The sequence below is a fragment of the Lichtheimia ornata genome (genome assembly GCF_029851405.1).
Source record: "Lichtheimia ornata isolate CBS 291.66 chromosome Unknown scaffold00061, whole genome shotgun sequence".
Taxonomy (NCBI): domain Eukaryota; kingdom Fungi; phylum Mucoromycota; class Mucoromycetes; order Mucorales; family Lichtheimiaceae; genus Lichtheimia; species Lichtheimia ornata.
In genome coordinates this window covers 13,299-31,321 of record NW_026695381.1, presented here as the reverse complement: position 1 = coordinate 31,321, position 18,023 = coordinate 13,299, and the positions used below count along the sequence as shown (strand labels likewise).

The following is an 18,023-nucleotide window of genomic DNA, read 5'->3' as shown; positions in this document are numbered from 1 at the left end:
GGAAAAAAAGTGGATATATGTACAAAGCACAGTGGGTGTTGGTAAACAAAATTAGGTAAACATACAAATCGACGGGCATTATGTGGGGTGATGTTGTTGTCGGTATTGGTGGTGGCGGATGGGATATACCAGGGAAACGAAAGGCTTGGGAGAAACAAGCATAGCGAACAAAACAACAAACAGCATTTTGAGGAGGAGGAGAAGGATGTTGTTACTTGGGCCTAAGTAGTCCACAAGTGCCACGAGAATGCCCATACTATATACATTCATCATGTTAATGAGGAGACCGAAATGGGTGAGGTTTTCTTTGTCTTACCTGGCCACAATGAGTGCTATTTCATGCCGTACGTAACAATGACAAGGAAGTCAACCTTTGTATGAGAAGAAGAAAAAAGAACCATGCTTGGTCATGCTTACCATTGGCCACCCGATAAATTGATGGGCTGAACGTTGGATGTTGGGCTAGGGTTCACGAGACTGTGCATGACTTTTGAAGGGTTGTGTGGTTAAAATCAAGAATTGTGGGGTAAACGGTGTGTGTGCATGCAAGATGATGCTTATATACCCTCGCTGTGGGGTATGTTGATGCGTTGTGAGGATAGTGAGTAATCAATCAATTGTATCCATTTTGTGCAGCTTGTCATGTACTAAAGAAGATAAACAAATTTTGGATTTTGAAACAAGCTTGAAAGAGCACGTAAGATCATGCAGCCGTGTTTCTGCTACAATCCCATTTCTTTGTTCACGACACATCAACAAGCATACATATACTCACCAAAAACGATGACATGAGGTGGAGAATAGAACATCCATGCTTGATGAATCCTATAAAAGAGAAAATGCAACCCGTCAACTTACTCGAGACACGTCGTCGGAAGGCTTTCCGCCATGACGTTTAACATTTCCGAGGCCCAAACATCATCCATGAGTTGCGCTACATCTTTGTGTTACATTCACACATCTCTCTCTCCATGGTTCATAGCTCCCTTGCTTGTGAGTTTATTTGCATCCTGAACAAGGACCCCACGGATCATTCTAACTTTATTTCCCATCTTTTGTCTCAGATCACCGCCATCCACTTTAGGCTTTTCCCCTTTTATCCCACCTGGAAACGAGATGTATCCTTGTATACGGTAGCACAATATATGCTTTTGACACACACACACACATGCCGCCCATTTGTTGCATATATTAATCTTTGTTGAAGAAGGTTGTTGTTGTTGAAGTAAATGAAAACCATTCATCGTATAAGAATACGATGTACGAATACGCGCTCTCAATAGTGTTAAAGGCGGGTGGCTCACACACGAGAGGGTATGTACATAAACAGATTGCTGACAAACATGTCAGAGTTAAACTTGTGGCAAAAGAAGGATCTCCTTGGTAACAGGTGTGTGCCAGCATCAGCTCATTGGTGCTTGGGTGATACGCAGGCTCTGTCAAATGGTTACTAGCGACACCATCACATCTAAAAAAGTACGAGATTGAATAACATGTACCCCGCGTGGCGTAGAACTTTCTTGTCGCAGATTGCATTCATGTATACACGCACACACAACACTCACTCATACATTCGCTCCAAAACCAAAGTGTTCTCTTTTTTTTTTTCAAATGCAATATATTTTGTCATACTATTTTTTCTAATCCCTCCTTTGCTGTTCTTCTGTCATGTTGTTTTGGTCACCTTCTTGCTTGTCGCTTGGTTCAAAATCCATATCCCCGGTGTTTAAGAATTCGCTAACACTGCCACCATCATCTTCTTGACCCGTGTTGACCATCTCGTTGAAGAAATCGTTACTGTTGTCATCGTCATTTCGGTTTGCATTATTGTTGTCACCACCACTCCTATCGTCTTGTGATGGGTAAGACTGGAATAGATCCATATTCGTTGGTCCTGATTGTGATTCTCCATCTCTGGCTGCTGCTACGGCTGCTGGCGTCATTGATCCACCACTTCCACCACTGCTTTCTCTGGTATTGTTGTTGTTGTTTGAAGAGGATGCAGCTGTTGTCGATGGTTGCTCTGGTTCCAATCCCGGGATTTGTACAGCGTGAACATTGCTCGTTGTGTGCTCCACTTTAATGTCCGCCATTCGTTCAAATCGCTCTGTTGATTTTGACATGTCCTATGCGTATAGACATACACATTAGCGATCGCATTCTTTCTCTCAACCTTCCTCATCATCCTACCTCAGTTGTTGATGCACTATCCAATTGTGTCATCGCCTCCCAATAGCTATTACGCTTCTCTTCCACTGATTTCAATAGCTCTTGTTGCTTTGTGTTCCTTGCTTCAATCGCCTTTTGCTCTTCCTCCTATATACATACTCCATGTTAATACTTGATCACCCACCATTGGCTTCCTTTGTACTAACAATCAACTTGTTCAACTCGGCTTTGCTTTGTGGTACATCCAGTGGAGGGGGTGTGATGGAAGCTATGAGATCTATGATGTTAACAACCAGGAAGCCATGCATGCATCATCGTCACTTACAAGCATTATAGGGTGTGAAGATTTCAGAAAGGTAATCGTGATTGCGCTTGTAACGCGCCATAGCAATGTCACGTGCAGAGATATCATCAAGCTCGTCTAATATGATACAATGAGTTCGTAGCACCACCACCAGCATATACACTATGCACACTTACCACCGGATGGTTCATCCCCATCTTCTATTACGCCACCACCTTGACGAGGCGTCTAATATGTATACTTGCTTGAATACAATGAACGCAATCGAATAGACCATTGTCCATTACCTTGTTCTGAGCTCGTTTGCGATGCATCGATGGATCAGGTCCCATATTTCTGAAAGGTCCTTGTTGCATGTAGGGCATGCCCATTTGAGCTGGGCTCATGCCACGTCCTGGAACAGGTGCTCCCATCATGGAAGGTGTTACGCCAGCGGCATTGGGTGGATGGCTGTAGTAGAATGGTGGTGCGTTGCTCATGCTGTGTATAAAAAAGAAAGCGCGTTGAACAAAAAGAGAGGAGAGGGAGAGCGAGAGATAGAGAGAAAGAACGACGACGCAAATAAGGCTCGCTCATTGGGCGTGCCACTTTTTTTCCCTTCCGCCACACAAGGGCTGATCCAACTTGCAGCCCACCATCACTTTTTCCTACTGGTATTAGACGGTAGCCATATGCCACATCGACTTGATAGAACGTAAAGTGTATTGAGCTAGTTTTTATATGCAAATTGTAAAGCTAACGTATAATATCGATGACTACTACTTTTTATGATGATGATTGGTTTGAGAGTGCGTGTTTATGAAGCCATTTCTCTTCCACAGACTCGCAATGTGGGTGGTAAAAGGATTTGATCCGTCAACTAGTAGTAATAGTGTGAGTGATGGGATGTTTAGCAAGCATTGACATAAATAAACACAAACCTGGTAACAACCCCACACATTCAATTCCTTAAGAGCGCTGCATGTGGCCGAGAGTTTCTTGAGTACATAATCATCCATGGAGCGTACAAAGGAGCAATCCAATTGCTTCAACTCCTTGCAAGCAATGGCTGGTTTCTTTTCTGTTGGCTTCTTTTTCTTTGCACTGTTGCCTTGTTGTTCATCATCATCCTCTTGTCTAAGTTCGCCGGCAATCATCTCGAGGCCAGAGGAAGAAATCAAGTCGAGACTGTGAAGGTTGAGGGTCTTTAATGTCTTTGCAGAGTAAGCAAGGATGGCTTCAAGCGCCTTGTCATCCAATCCAAGACATCGGGAAAGGTTGAGATGCTCCAATCCACCATGAGGATAGCGTGAAGCCCACTCACTAAACAAGGTTTGCACACCTTCGGAAGATATCAAATGACAATGCGCGAGATCCAGGGATTTGAGCTTGGGACAATGCTCCATGATCGCTTTGGTCAACACCTCATCATCCACCAGCGTGCAACCGGGTAACGCCAATTCTCTCAAGTTGGGCCCAATCTTGCTAATCAACTTGATCAAGGATTCGGATGAAAGGTATCGGTTCTCATCTGGCCATGCCAATCGAATCTTTTCAAGCTTGTCAAATCGTCCAATCACTTCCAGCCAGTCATCATCCAACATGGGCGTATCAGAGAATTCAAGAGATTCCAAGTCAGGACATTGATCTGCCAACGTCAATAAGCATTCCTTGGTAAATCGAAAAGAATGACGCAAAGAGAATCGCTTCAATCGCTTGCCCATGGTCTTGAAAAACGTGATCCATGCTTCCTCAAACACCAAATAAGGACCTGAAAGATCAATGCTGTGAAGATCCTTCAATCGTTCCGCATACAGTTGAAGGACATCGGATGTCAATTGGCCACAATAGATAAGCTTGAGCTCCTTCAACTTGTAGCAAAAGTGAGCCACATTGGCAAGCGCACAATGATCAACATCTGTATCGATATCAATAAGTCATTCCATCATTTCATGCGTTCTACTTACTTGAACAATCATAAAGAGCAAGCTTGGTCATCAAGGGGTTTAAGAGGAGACGTAGCGTGTTGTTGTTGAGTTTGCGGTTGCGGCAGATGATCTTGGCAATCGTATCCAGGTTATCCATGCCGATGTCACCAAAGTCCTCGACTTGATCAATATATTTGACAAGCACCTACATGTATACTCTCATTAGAGTCCCAATACGTCGACCGATGGTACGTAGAAATGATCACTACTTACACGAATGCAAATGTCTTGAAGCGACAATACTTTGTGTAACTCCTTGCCTGGTCGTGTCAATCCTCGTGCTCGCTTGCGAGGTGCCTTTTGCTTTGAACTGCCTGGACTACCACCCTCACGGCAATTGGGACAGAGATTCTCCACCTGAATATCCAAGTTTTGACTCATGGAACGAGAGAAACGGCTCTTGCACTTTTCACAAAAGACAACCTTGGTACGAGGAGGACGTGAAGCAGGAACATAGGTACCATCATCCGTCTCACTGCCACTGCTATCTTCATAGTCGCTGTCATCACTCTTGCGCTTCTTTTTGACCATCTTTTTCTTTGATGAAGAGGACGAGGAGGAGGAGGCTTGAGCTTGAGCAATGACGTTTTGAGCAGCATTGGATCGTCCAATTCGTCTTCCTGGCATATACAATATAGCCGTACTGCCTTGTGCTGCTGCTGATGATGATAATGTGGTGGTTGTGGAGGAGGATGATTCTGGAGAGTTGTCGTTGTTGCCAGCACCAGCGGTTGGATCATCCGTAGTACTCGTACTAGCCGTATCACTCTCTACTGCCGAAGCAGCAGCAGCAGCTTGTCGTCGTTCTTGTTCTCGCCGTTGACGTATAGCACGATTCGGTACATGGATACCTTGTTCCTGAAAGTGGTGACCGATTAGCATTCCATTGTGCCATGGCAGCAGCAACCCAAAGTGAAATTTACTCTCAAGAAGCTCGTCAATGCCGAAGTGGGGCCTCTGATGCGATTGCGATTACGAGCAGGAGCAGCTTGAGGCGCAGGCCGATTAGGGCGCTGACCTTGTTGTTGTTGGTCTCGTTGTTGCTGGCTCATGGGGGTTTCTTTGTCGGGTAAAAGAACAAGGATGTGGAAGAAGGAAAAAGAAAAAGAAGAGCTGCTGCGCATTGTTGTCTTTCAATCAAGGCACCTGCATTGGCTAGTTCAAAGTCAGTATTTCATGTAACGACTTATGCAATTGGCTTTGATTCGCCGCATTTGACAACATCACATAGACAAAAAATTTGAGTAAAAAAAAAAAAATGTTTTTGACTGATATACAAGGAAAAAGCCTATCCTATACTTTGTTGATGGCATGTTCAGAAAATAAAGTACTCTTGCGATTTTGAAAGTGAAGACCTTGATGATGCATTAGTGTCGCCACTACCACCACCACCATCCATGAGTGTAGTAGTAGTCGTCCTTTCCACGCCTGTCATTGGATCATCTTCTTTCATTGTTGTTGATGTGTGATATCGATCTTCTTCGTCATCATCATCCTCTTGTTGTTGTTTTCTTCTCTTTTTCCTCTTTGTAACGCAATTTTTCAACGATGCCTTCATTTCCATCATGGTGAATGGCTTGCTGATAAAGTCGTTCATGCCAGCATCGATACATATTTGTCGATCTTGACGTGATGCGGATGCTGTTAATGCAATGATATATACTTCGGATACATTCATTAAGGGTGGTGCATTGTCGCTTTCCCTGGTGCCTAATTCTCGTTCGGATATAATGGCTCGGGTGGCTTCCAATCCATCCATTTCAGGCATATACAAATCCATCTACATCTCTTTTTAGTACTTTGTGCGGGTTGGGATAGGTGATGATAACCACTTACAAATATAACATCAAACTTGATTTCTCGCATTAATTCCAAAACTTCACGTCCATTGTTGGCCACGACCACGTCATGATACCCCAGGCGTTTGAGGATACTGATGGCAATTTTCTGATTCACTATGTGTATACATTGATTAGCATGGATCATCATCTCCCCCACCAAGGACTCGTCATACTTACAAACATTGTCTTCCGCAAGCATAATTTTGATGGGATACATCATTGCAATATTTTCATCATTGCTTGCTGTCTTTTTATGATGGTGGTAACGTTGTTTGGTGTGTGGGCGAGGATGTCGTGGTTGGAATTCCATTGGGGATTTGGAGATGTTGGTTGCAGGTGAAGAAGGTGTCGTCGACGTAGTAGTTGTTGTAGTTGTAGTTGTGCTGGTGGTGGTGGTAGTAGTTGTAGTAGTAGGAGGTGACATGGAATCCTTATCATCGTCATGCGAGAATTTGGGTATATATTCACTCGAGTCTGGCTCGTTAGTATCGGACGATGAGGCCTGTACTTGTGTTCCTGGAAAGGGTGAGGGTTGATAAGAAAGGGGTGGTGATGTGATGGATTGTTGTTGTTGTTGAGAAGAATGTGAAGGTGATCCCGCCGCCGTATGATCCGCTGCAGAACCCACACTGATATTGCCATCCGAAAATGTGGATACGGGTGAAGGCGGTGAAGTAAGAACGCTATTTGTACTAGCACTCTCGGCACCCACATTATCATCCATGGTATCATTGGGTGGTGCAATCGATAAAGGTAGCGTCAATGCAAAGCAGGAGCCAAGTTGTTCTTCCGATTCAACCCAAAGACCCCCTCCCATGTGATTGACAAGTGTACTTGAAATAGCAAGACCAAGGCCTGTACCACCATAGCGTCGTGCCGTTGATATGTCAATTTGTGAAAATGATTTAAAGAGCTGAGGAAGTCGATCCGTGGGAATGCCAATGCCAGTGTCGGTCACCGATATCTCAAGAATAGCCTTCTCCAGTGGACATTCATCATCATTGTCATCATTGCATACTTCTTGTGCACCACCACCACCATTATTCTTGCCATCGCTGTTCATACGACGCATCGCACGTGACCACATGGTCTCAATCTTTGCATCGTATCGTTGCTTGAATGTCTTTACAGATTCTTCCTTGGGCACCGTTTGAAAAGGGGTTGGGACATAACGCTTGATCCTCACACGAATACCACCTTCCCTCGTAAACTATATATACATACACATGTGAATCACCTGGCCACACTCGTAACAAAACTAATGAGAGACACACACATACCTTGACTGCATTGGAGCATAAATTGAGTAGGATTTGTGTGAGTCGCATTGTGTCACCCATAAGAATATCAGGCACATCAGCATCAATCCGCCATAAAAGAGGTAGACGTGTTTTCCCTGAATGATGTGATTTCCTTGTAGGCAAAAAGTTGGCCCTCTCGAGCTCAGCGATCATTTGTCGTAAGGGTAACTGATCATGGACATGTTGCGGATATTCAAAGACACTGACGACCTTGCCTTGTTGGGTCATGGATGCCTGATGCCGGGCCATGTTCAATGCATCTGAAACATCAACGTGAGTTCCCATGAACCCAACATAAAGGGAAAGCTCAGCATTTACCTTTTACACATTTACGAAGACTAAACCGACGATGCTCCAGCTTGAATTTCGGATCATGGTTGATCTTTGATAGATCAAGGATATCATTGATCACCTATACTTTGGCTATCAGTATCCCTTTTCGAATCCCCCCCTTTTTCTTTTCTTACCGTCAACAAATGATGTCCACTGGTTTGAATCACCTCCAAATGCTCCGTCTGCTCATGATTGAGTGATGATCGCTCTTGAAGTAACAAGTCGGTAAGTGCAATCACAGCATTCATCGGTGTCCTGTCATAAAAAAGAGTGTTAAATGCCGCTGCCGCTGCCGCTTATCGCCCATGACTACAACAAACTTGCCTAATTTCATGGCTCATATCTGCAAGGAACTTGATTTTGCTCTCTGCATCCATCTTTGCTGCATTTTTAGCTCGAACAAGACATTCTTCATGCACCATCCGCTCCAATTCACACGACGTCCTTTGTTGCACGGCCAATAACAATTGCTGTGCCTTTTGTAACATGGCAGGGTCCATGGGTTTGTTGTCGAGGATACAAAGCATGCCCAATGTGTAAGCTTCTTTTGCATTGCTTGTTGCATGAAGTCGAATACCAACAAAGCTGTCAATCGTAGGAAACACTGGCGAATCATGTATAGCCTTATTGGATAGGGAACAAGTAGATTCGAGAATGGTATTCATGAATGGCGTATCTTCTATGGCAGATAAGGGCAAGACGGTATGTTGGCCGCTAACATTACCATGCTTTAGTCTACCTATCCTTCATCGCTTCCACCCCCCCTTTATACCATGAAACTTACAACTGAGGTGACGTTGAATGAGATGCTCGAACCATCAACACTTCCTCCTCTTCGTTGCTATGGCAGCCTTGAGACGATGATAGTCCTCCTCCTCCTCCTCGACTACTACTGCTACTACTACTTGTTGCTTGGTGTTGGTGGTGTGGGTGGTGGTGGTGACGGCGTGGTGAACCTATGGGCGATTGCTCTGTGCTGCTGCTCATGGGCGGTAACTTGTCAAATAAAGGACTATGCTTTTCCATTTCATTGTAGTCTTGTCGAGTCATGAGTTGATAGATCAGGACATGCTGTGATTGAGTACAACGAGCCAGCTCTCGTACAAGGACGTTTAAAAACTCGCTCCCTACGACTGAGAACGTTTCAGCATAGATGGACTGAATGGCGGCGGAGGTGGTTGATGATGATGAAGAAGAAGAAGGCATGGCCATGTCGGTTTTTGTTGTTTGTTGTAATAGTGGTGGTGGTGGAGGTGGTGGTGGTAGTGCTGTTGTAGTTGCCGTTGTTGTTTGCCCGCTTGTAGCAGAAGACGGGGTAGGTGTTGAAGGAACGTTCATAGTGAACAAAGCTCACACTGTTGATATATACACACTCTCTCTCGCTCGCTCTCTCGTACGTTCTCTTCGCTCGCTTTTGTATCTCGTATTAATGTCGTTCGACCGTGTAGTGGATAAGGTTGTCGAAAGGAAAAGAAAAAAGAGAGAGGTGTTGTGTGTGTGTGTGTGTGGGTGAGGAATAAAGTGATATCCGACGGTTTACCGTGCTGGGAAAAGGAAAGAGAAGGTTCTGCCTGCACTACTGAAATCGGAAAAGTACAGCCTTTTGTTTACGATAAGTGCATCTCGGTGTCCTATGCTTCAAGACAAGCTAACATTTTGTACTCAAACACCCCGCACAACATCATATACAATACACTCTCTTACCACCAGCACACACATGATACCTTGCACAAACTCCCCCTCCTTCTCAATAGTAAAGGGTCTAACTAGCTAACCCATCTTCTTCTTGTACAAACTCATCCCCCCTTCTTTTTCTTTTTTGTCATCGGTAGAATGATATCATGATGTCTACCTCACTCTTTTTCTTTGCTTTGCGGCGTTACGTAAACTGACGATCCAAAAGTACAGCAGCAACAGCACGAGTTTTTAAAGAGAACCCCCACCCCCACCCCCACACACTCATAACAACCCCCTTAAAGACGTAATGTCTACCTATTCTTGCATATGGGATAGGTACATATATATATAATCCTTCTTTTTTTCTGTGCTGTTGTTTCAGTGCATCACACACACACACAGAGAGCTGGATAAAATGATATCATAGTTAACTCCGTACCTGCAAAGGAAAATCAAATCTCAGGCAGGCGAAAGATCTCTAGGATCAATCCTTATATATAGAAAAAGAGCTGATACTACCAAAATGGCACAACCATCATGTCAATCACCAATAAAAGCACATGGATGTTGTGCAATGCCATCATAACCTTGCAGATGGATCGGTTTTTTCTTTCCCAGCAGTCATCCATTGACAAAGGGCAAAACTTTAATCACCTAGCCAACTTGAAATAGGGGCCACATTGAATGACATGATTTGTGTTCTCGGATGGCCCGTTATGTACACCCTATCCAAAAGTACATAGGCATTTGAATATCCCTATGATGGCTATCACCAAATACGCAACGCTTGGTCTTCAATGCAAAGGTACCTTTTAACAACCCACAAAGTCCATTAGAGCAAGAAACTCAATATGCATTTTATTCTTTATGTAGTAATGTGAGTGTGTGTGTTGATTGTTTAGCAAATATTACGTGATGATGTGTGTATAAGCAAATGGCGTCTGTGCTGTTTTATATAAAGTCAATTGATCCTCTTTGGGGGGGGGTGTTGAAGTAGAATAAAGATCATTGTTTTTTCTCTTGGCGTTGGCTTCCACTTGTGCGTCGTCGTCGTTGATGTCGTGTTTCGGCTGATACGGTAGGTTCAGGGAATGGCTACATAAAAGATGGCGTTAAGACATATACAGAGACCCGCTTCTCATCATGTATATACGTACCTGTTGTTCACCCACGTGAGGGCCGGATGAGTAAAACAGCATAGGTCTGTAAGAAGGTGGTTCATCCATCACGGTTGAATTCCGAAACTTTTCCACAAGAGCTTCCTTTCCTTGAATGTTGGCATACGACAATGAACAACGCTTTTCCGAATTGAATCGGCTCCTACGGTTTGGCGTAAGTAAATGAATCCCCACCACCATCATCCAAAGACGTCATACATACCAACGCTTTCCAACTCGTTCTTGGGCAAAGGAAATGACAGACCTTGGATGCATTAGCATCAGTCGCCCTTGGATAGCATCATAGGCCACCACTTACTTGACGTCGATAAAATTGATAAATGCATAACCAACATTGCACTTGTTTTGAAAATCAATCCGGAGATAGAGAAAATCATAAGTCCCATAATGCGTAGCATCAATGCTTTCTTTCAACATTTGCTATAAAAGAAAAAATGGCATTAAGCAATGCTTGTGGCATATCTTTAGAACATTATTCGTTACCTGGGTGTACTTGTTTGGGATATTGCGAATCATAAATGTAGTACGTGTATCCGAACCTTTGTATAAAAAGAGGTTAATAAGAGTGATTGCTCATGTTGTTTTTCTTCATACCATCCATAACACGCTGAATATCGAATATGTTGCTGCTATTATGATCAGGGCTTGTGGTCGTGGCTCTCAAAGATGACACTGAGGATGATCTGGTAGCCACACTGGGTCTTCTTTCTGATGAGATGATGGCGACCTCTTCCATGATATTGTCCTCGGCAACTTGTAATGATGCTCGATTTTCCAATGATGGTGTTACGTGATGAGAATGTCCTGGTGGAGCAACAACCATGGATGGTGGTGGTGGTGGAAGGCGTCGGTGATTCGAACTATTGGCAAACAAGCTGAAAGAATTGGAAGGTTGCATAGTGTCATCATGATGGCTGCTGTCATGGTGTTGTGAATAAAGAAGTGATGGCCCAAATGGGTATGCCAAATGCTGCTGCTGCTGCTGTGATACATTTTCGGAAATGTCAAAGTTGTTGTTGGTGGCACCAAGTCGATTGAGAAAACCATCGTTCCATTGGTTGCTAGTGGGTCGAGCACGGGATGATGATGAGGGTGGTGGTGGATGCGATACATGGAAAATGATCCCCTTTGTGATACAAAAGTCAATATCCACACACGTGATCAGACATCGTCATGCAGTCATGTACCTCATAAACCTGCTCATGGACCTGGCTAATGATACGTTCAGCAGCTCGTGTATCGTAAAAGTCGATTTGAACAATCAACCGATCCGGAAAAGAGTCCAATGGCAGAATAGATCGAATATCACCCCAATATTGAAAAAAGCCCTACACATGACTCTAAAATGAGTGTACAACATCCTTCTAATAGTCATGTACTACAAACGTACCTTGTAATCGAAAGCATCCATTTTATCTCTTGCACCAGAAGATAGCATTGTGACAATGACTGTGGCTGCTTCAGTGCTCATGATATCATCGCCATCATTATCACCACCATGATGAAGAAAAGAGAGCTTGCTATCGGAAAAGAAATCCACTTGGACATGCTGATATTCGTTTGAGGAAAAAGAATCTCCAAGCGCTTGAAGGGCATTCACGGCTTGCGTAGCACTGCGTAAATCGTAATAGGAGACCGTCAAAGACCTGTTGGTGTGAAGGTATTCTGGATAAACATGGCTGATAGCTCCAAAGGTCTATGTTTCGTGTTATTATAGGTATAACCTATCAACAACCAACATGGCACGTACCTGCAATGTTTCTACAAGTACACGTGGATCTGTGCCAACTGGAAGATGGGAGACGCATATATGGCGCGAAACATGCTGCGACTGATTGATAGTACTAGTAGTTCCTGAACAAAGATACGTAGGTAATTTAAGAGTCAGCCAGCCATAGCTGTCATCTATATGCATTATGCATCACGTACTTTGTCCAAAAGGTGCCGTGTTTGCTGCTAGTCCCAATTGATTCAACCCAAAAGGATCCATCCCAGTGCCAAAAGGGTCAAAGCTGTGTGCATGGAATCGAGATGATGATGATGATGGATTATCATCCTGCTGCTGCTGCTGCTGCGGTTTTGTTGGAGGAGGAGCATGTTGTGGATTAAAGGCCATCAAGTTGTTGCTGCTCAAAGGGAGCTTTTTGTGTGATTGAAAACGTGGTGTATCAGGCTGCTGCTGTTGTTGACGATGATGGTTGGTGAGTTCTCCAAAAGCTCTGCGTACGCCAATAGGTGCCAACAATGCTGATGATGACTTGCTTGTATTTTCAACAAGGTTTGGCTGACGAGAAGTGGTGGTAGTGAAAATAGAAGAAGGACGAGCATAATCCTCTGATTGTGGTGTGGTCGGCTGCGGGTCCACAAACACAGATGCACGGGCCATCGATGTTGATCTTTTGCTGAAAAGTGATGAAGAAGAGGTTGACGTTGGCTGCATGCTTTTCCGTGTTGGGTGAAAAAGTGGAGGAGATAAAAACAGGAAGAAGAGGAAGAAACAAAAGATCAACGACGCATCATGAAATGAAATGCCCTTTTGCTTTTTAAAACTCCAGCTGTCCACAATAAAGCACGCCCGCCCGCCATTCAGGTAAAGAGTGCTACAAACAAGCATGGCATGTAACACACGTGCGCAGCGTCCCTTGTGTCATGCATAATAATAAAAACCCCACTTGGCTCCAAAAGTGTCATATAAATACATGACCACAAATGATGACACGAGAATAGTGTGATATAAATACAATGGCTTTTTAATCGTCTAATGATGCTCTCAACAAGGCAAGATCTCTGCAAGTCGCCCTTGGCTTTGTAGCAATACAATATCATCTGAACCACCGATGCTCTTGCCATGTAGAAACAAGTTGGGGAATGTGCGCCTTCCAGAGATAGTAAACAATGCTTCCTTCATGGCGATGTCGTCAGGACGTAAATCCACTTCGATCACCTTGTAATTCCTGCAGTGGATATTGAGGATCTGCTTGGCTCGACGACAAAATGGGCTTGAAACAAAACAATGGGTTAGAGAGGGGGAAACTAAAAGGCCATTGCCAACGTGTAGTACTACTTACCAATACGTTTTGCTATACAAGACCATGGGATACTTTTCAATGGTGTGATGGACCCATTGTGTCTGTGGATGTCCTCGTAGCTTCATAATGAAAAGTTTGGGTGCTGTGACGATATTCAATGGTAGTATGGCGTCCAAATGCCGATTCGAAATGAATTGTCGTAGGTCTTGGATATAGGTCTTTGGTGTCTTGAGGCGTACAGAATCCAATCCTCGAATCTCATCCACGACGATAAAGTGGTCATTATGCATTTCAGGATGACTTGTGATGAGATGGGTGTATTCGGCCTCGATGTAGTCGTCTGCACTTTTGTGTGATTCATCCTTGGAATAACGCCACACGGGTCTGAATAATTCACCAAAACGTGATGCTCCTGTCATTGCTGTGGGCACATCCAAATGCACATGAAGGGGTTGTGTTGATGGCTCAAGTAAATGCAACCGTGCCAATGCTTCACCACCAGGATAATTCTGCATAGAGATCGATAACATGACCACCGAACCAACAATGGATGCTAGCCCCCCTGAGAGCACCAATGCCAAACCCAACCTTGATCGCATCCATCCAACCACCGAAGCTGCTGCTGCTGCTGTCCATACAGGGATCGTGTAAATGATGAAGCGCCATTCCTTATGAGGTAGACAAGAGAAGAGGCCGATATAAATCAAGGATGGCATCAAGAGTCGACGTACTGTGGCATCACGGCAATAAGCAAGTAAAGCGAGTGGATAGGACACCATCAAGATGCGAGGTAAGAATAACAAAAAGTAGGCATAGAACGGCATTGTGCCCCACTCTGAGCTCTTGTTCAAGATGGCATTGAAATAAAACACTTCGCCTTCAGGCCATAACCACCGTTGCCAAAAGAATGAATCCACCAAGATGGTCAATACCAAGCTGAGTATCACTGAGAGAATGCCATGCTTCAACAAGGCTGTCAAAGGAAGGTTGTGATAGCCAATCCATTCAATCATCACCAAGATGGCCAATAAAATGCCGGCTTCGAAACGGAAGATAATGCCTGCAGGTGCCAGATACCAAATCATGCGTTGTAAATGCTGAACACGTTGTTGTTGCTGTACAGCAAGACTTTCAATCCATGCTGCCATTCCCATCAATACAAGTGGTAGAGCGAGCGTGTTGGGAAGCGTACGACTGGACCAAAATAGAATATGGAATTGACAACAAGTAAGCAAAGCAAAGGCAGTAGAAGCACCTGAACCAAACAACTTGCCCACAGCTGTTTGAAAGCGTGTCAATGCTGCTGCCACAATGGTGCCGAGGACAAGTCGCACAATCAATTGTTCATTGACGACCAGTTGAAGGTCTGAAGGCATAACAAAAAGGATCATCTTGGTGATGGCACCGAGAACAAGCGAGCCGATGAATGTACGTGGAACGACACCAGGGAATTCGACATGATCGTAGTTGGCGATATCAGAGCCGTAATGGAGAATGTCGTGCGTTGCTTGAAGGTTGAAACTCTCTTCGACTTTGGTATAAGGACATGAGATACAAAATAAAGTGATAAACACCAGTGCGAGGGACCTCATAATGCGTGTTGCCCCACCTCCATCATACCCACGCGACCTAAATTTGCCTTGCTCCTCCTCCTCCTCCCCTCCTCCTCCTCTCCCGCTACATACATACTCACTCTACATACAAGGTTGATAACATGTTCTCTCCTTCTACTGCTTTAATACCCCTTTTAACTATCCAACAACCCTTCTTCTCCTCTTGCCTATTCCTCATTCAATCAACAAAACCAACCTTCCCCACCCCCCAAATACATACAATAATAAATCATTGTCTAAAGGGAGCATCATCCTCTTTTTTTCTTTTCCTTTCTTCATCATCATCATCATCATCACCATCATTGCACTACCACCACAGCTAATAATATTACATGAAGGATATCGGGATCAAACACGTTGAAATTGTTCCAGCTGAAACGGTATTGGATTTTATGGGACGACTTCAATCCTCTGCCGATGACACGCCTAGTACTACTGCTACAAGCAGTGGTGGTGATATCGATTATGATACCATGTCAGATGGTGTGACATTGAAAGGCGAGGCATTATTTGCATTGAGTCGTCCTCTCAAGATTCGAAGCATGGTTGTCAAGCTGAAAGGCATGTCAAGTACGAGTTTCCAAGGCAACATTTTAGAATCACCCATCCTTCCAAAGCTCAAACAAGCATTGTTTGGTAAAATGACATTACCTGCAGGCGAGCATGTCATTCCTTTCTTGTTGGAAATACCCAACATTTACCCACCTTCCCTCAAAACCAAACGCGCTAGTATCGCGTACAAGATTGAATTATCCATGGCAGTGGGCCTACAAAAGAAATACGTTACTGCTGAACATCCAATTCAAATACGTCGACATCAACTTTTCTCCTCTTCATTTTCCTCAAAGTCTGATACCCTTTTAATGGAGCATCGGCTCTATGAGAATACAATCCCGGCAAGGTTTCATTATGAGATTGAGGCTCCTCAAGCAATCTCCTTGGAACAGGCAGCAATCCCAGTCTCTATACGATACCTATGCTTTGCTACACAAAAATCCGTACGCCGCATCCGTACTCAATTAAAACAAATAGAAATGTACAGGTAAAGGATGATTCATTATACTTTTTATATATTTGCCAGTCTCCTTGATATATGTAATTCTTGGATCATTTAGCTCGGACTGCAAAAGCGTCAATCGTAAACTACAAAGCATGGGGGATCATCATCATCATCACGTGGTATTTCCTAGCAACAACAACAACAGCAACCGTAATCATAAACGCTACATCAAACGCACCATCCCTGCCCTTTTTCATACTGTGGAAGCTGCTATGGAACGATCTACTTGGACACGACCACTTCAAATACAGCACAATATGCACAGGATCAACGTGACACCTTCTCTTGAGTCGCCCCTTATTAGCGTATGCCATGAATTGGAAATTACGTTTCAATTTGAGCATCAATTTGAAGACATCAAAGCCAAAATACCCATTATCCTTGCATCTACACCAGAACAAGAAAAACAGCAACAGCAGCGGCGGCCTTCTACTACTAGTAGTAAACTTGAATGGGACGAGGATGAGGAAGAAAAAGAGTACGACAACAACAACCCCCAGGGATACTATGCAGAACAACAACAACTACGCCAAGGAGTGATAAAAGATCGACCTCTTCAAATACCGCATTTTCGCCATATCCTTGCTTCCTCCTCTTCAGCTGTCAAACATAGTTTGGATGAAGATCGGCTTGGTATTAATAATAGCCGAATTGGTGATTGCCGTCGTGTACCACGCAAGTCGCCTTCAGCCAGTGATTTAACCTCTCATCATCAACATGAACCCAAGTATGGTGACCATGAACATGAGTATGATCAAGAGGTATATCAAAGTCATCACCAGATGCAGCTTCCAATCAAGCACAAGCAAAGGAGAAAGCATTCTTTGCAACCTATCAATGTGGATCTTGCCAACTGCACCTACAGCAACAATCACCCTACCAAAGCATCCACCACCATGAAGCAAACCACCACCAAAAACAAAAATCGTATGCAATTGGGTGAAGATCACATGACTCTCCATACGCGTCCACCATCCATGGTTTATAGTAATGCACCCGGTCTTCCGGCAGCCACTGAATTACGTCCTCAAGAAGCTACCCCTACATCACTACTTGAAGAATCATTCATCTCTGATGTTGATGATCATTTTAAACGTGGTGATCGTTCACCTGACCTTGCTACGATTGCCTCCTCAACATTACTTTCATCGCCTCGCACCGTTGTATTCACCACCACCACCACAACAACAACACCTGATCAGAAAGCGTTTTTGAATACTACGATGGATAACGAAAAGGAGGAGGAGGAGGATTCAAATAAAGAAAACAAGGGCGGGAGACATAAATCATTTGGTATGCCTGCTCCTCCACCTCCACCTCAAACGCCTTTACCACCCATCCCATTGGATATTGTTGTTGCCAAGCAAAAAGAGGGTCACCATCGCCATGGAAAAAAGAATAGCACCTTTTCTCGTACACGTCAACGACAATACGATGACGACCGTCGCAAAACAAAACTTTATATAGAAGATAGTGATGAAGAAGCTGTTGTTTGATTCTCGCCATAAAATGCATACTAGATTTTTTTATCACATGATGATGATTGAAAAT

General features: G+C 43.9%; 6 protein-coding genes across 6 annotated transcripts; 1 reads left to right on the top strand and 5 right to left on the bottom strand.

Annotated features, from left to right (window-relative positions):
• Positions 1-1,640: 1,640 nt before the first annotated feature.
• On the bottom strand, positions 1,641-2,952 carry O0I10_009867 (uncharacterized protein; the record flags this gene model as incomplete). Its single annotated transcript, XM_058489853.1, has 6 exons — positions 1,641-2,126; positions 2,191-2,316; positions 2,376-2,437; positions 2,495-2,590; positions 2,650-2,701; positions 2,761-2,952. 6 exons carry the CDS (start codon positions 2,950-2,952, stop codon positions 1,641-1,643), a joined length of 1,014 nt encoding a protein of 337 aa, XP_058339340.1.
• Positions 2,953-3,269: 317 nt separating this feature from the next.
• Positions 3,270-5,492, bottom strand: O0I10_009866 (uncharacterized protein; the record flags this gene model as incomplete). The annotated part of the gene is made up of 5 exons (XM_058489852.1): positions 3,270-3,332; positions 3,394-4,370; positions 4,420-4,585; positions 4,654-5,298; positions 5,364-5,492. 5 exons carry the CDS (start codon positions 5,490-5,492, stop codon positions 3,270-3,272), a joined length of 1,980 nt encoding a protein of 659 aa, XP_058339339.1.
• A 263-nt stretch (positions 5,493-5,755) lies between these two features.
• Positions 5,756-9,253, bottom strand: O0I10_009865 (uncharacterized protein; the record flags this gene model as incomplete). Its single annotated transcript, XM_058489851.1, has 8 exons — positions 5,756-6,220; positions 6,277-6,395; positions 6,459-7,491; positions 7,562-7,842; positions 7,901-7,994; positions 8,050-8,170; positions 8,240-8,629; positions 8,700-9,253. The coding sequence occupies 8 exons, from the start codon at positions 9,251-9,253 to the stop codon at positions 5,756-5,758; spliced, it is 3,057 nt and encodes a 1,018-aa protein (XP_058339338.1).
• A 1,344-nt stretch (positions 9,254-10,597) lies between these two features.
• On the bottom strand, positions 10,598-13,210 carry O0I10_009864 (uncharacterized protein; the record flags this gene model as incomplete). Its single annotated transcript, XM_058489850.1, has 10 exons — positions 10,598-10,687; positions 10,750-10,912; positions 10,973-11,014; positions 11,069-11,190; positions 11,254-11,309; positions 11,365-11,896; positions 11,958-12,098; positions 12,161-12,466; positions 12,521-12,624; positions 12,700-13,210. The coding sequence occupies 10 exons, from the start codon at positions 13,208-13,210 to the stop codon at positions 10,598-10,600; spliced, it is 2,067 nt and encodes a 688-aa protein (XP_058339337.1).
• Positions 13,211-13,540: 330 nt separating this feature from the next.
• Positions 13,541-15,391, bottom strand: O0I10_009863 (uncharacterized protein; the record flags this gene model as incomplete). The annotated part of the gene is made up of 2 exons (XM_058489849.1): positions 13,541-13,769; positions 13,839-15,391. 2 exons carry the CDS (start codon positions 15,389-15,391, stop codon positions 13,541-13,543), a joined length of 1,782 nt encoding a protein of 593 aa, XP_058339336.1.
• A 353-nt stretch (positions 15,392-15,744) lies between these two features.
• Positions 15,745-17,968, top strand: O0I10_009862 (uncharacterized protein; the record flags this gene model as incomplete). Its single annotated transcript, XM_058489848.1, has 2 exons — positions 15,745-16,454; positions 16,528-17,968. The coding sequence occupies 2 exons, from the start codon at positions 15,745-15,747 to the stop codon at positions 17,966-17,968; spliced, it is 2,151 nt and encodes a 716-aa protein (XP_058339335.1).
• Positions 17,969-18,023: the final 55 nt, after the last annotated feature.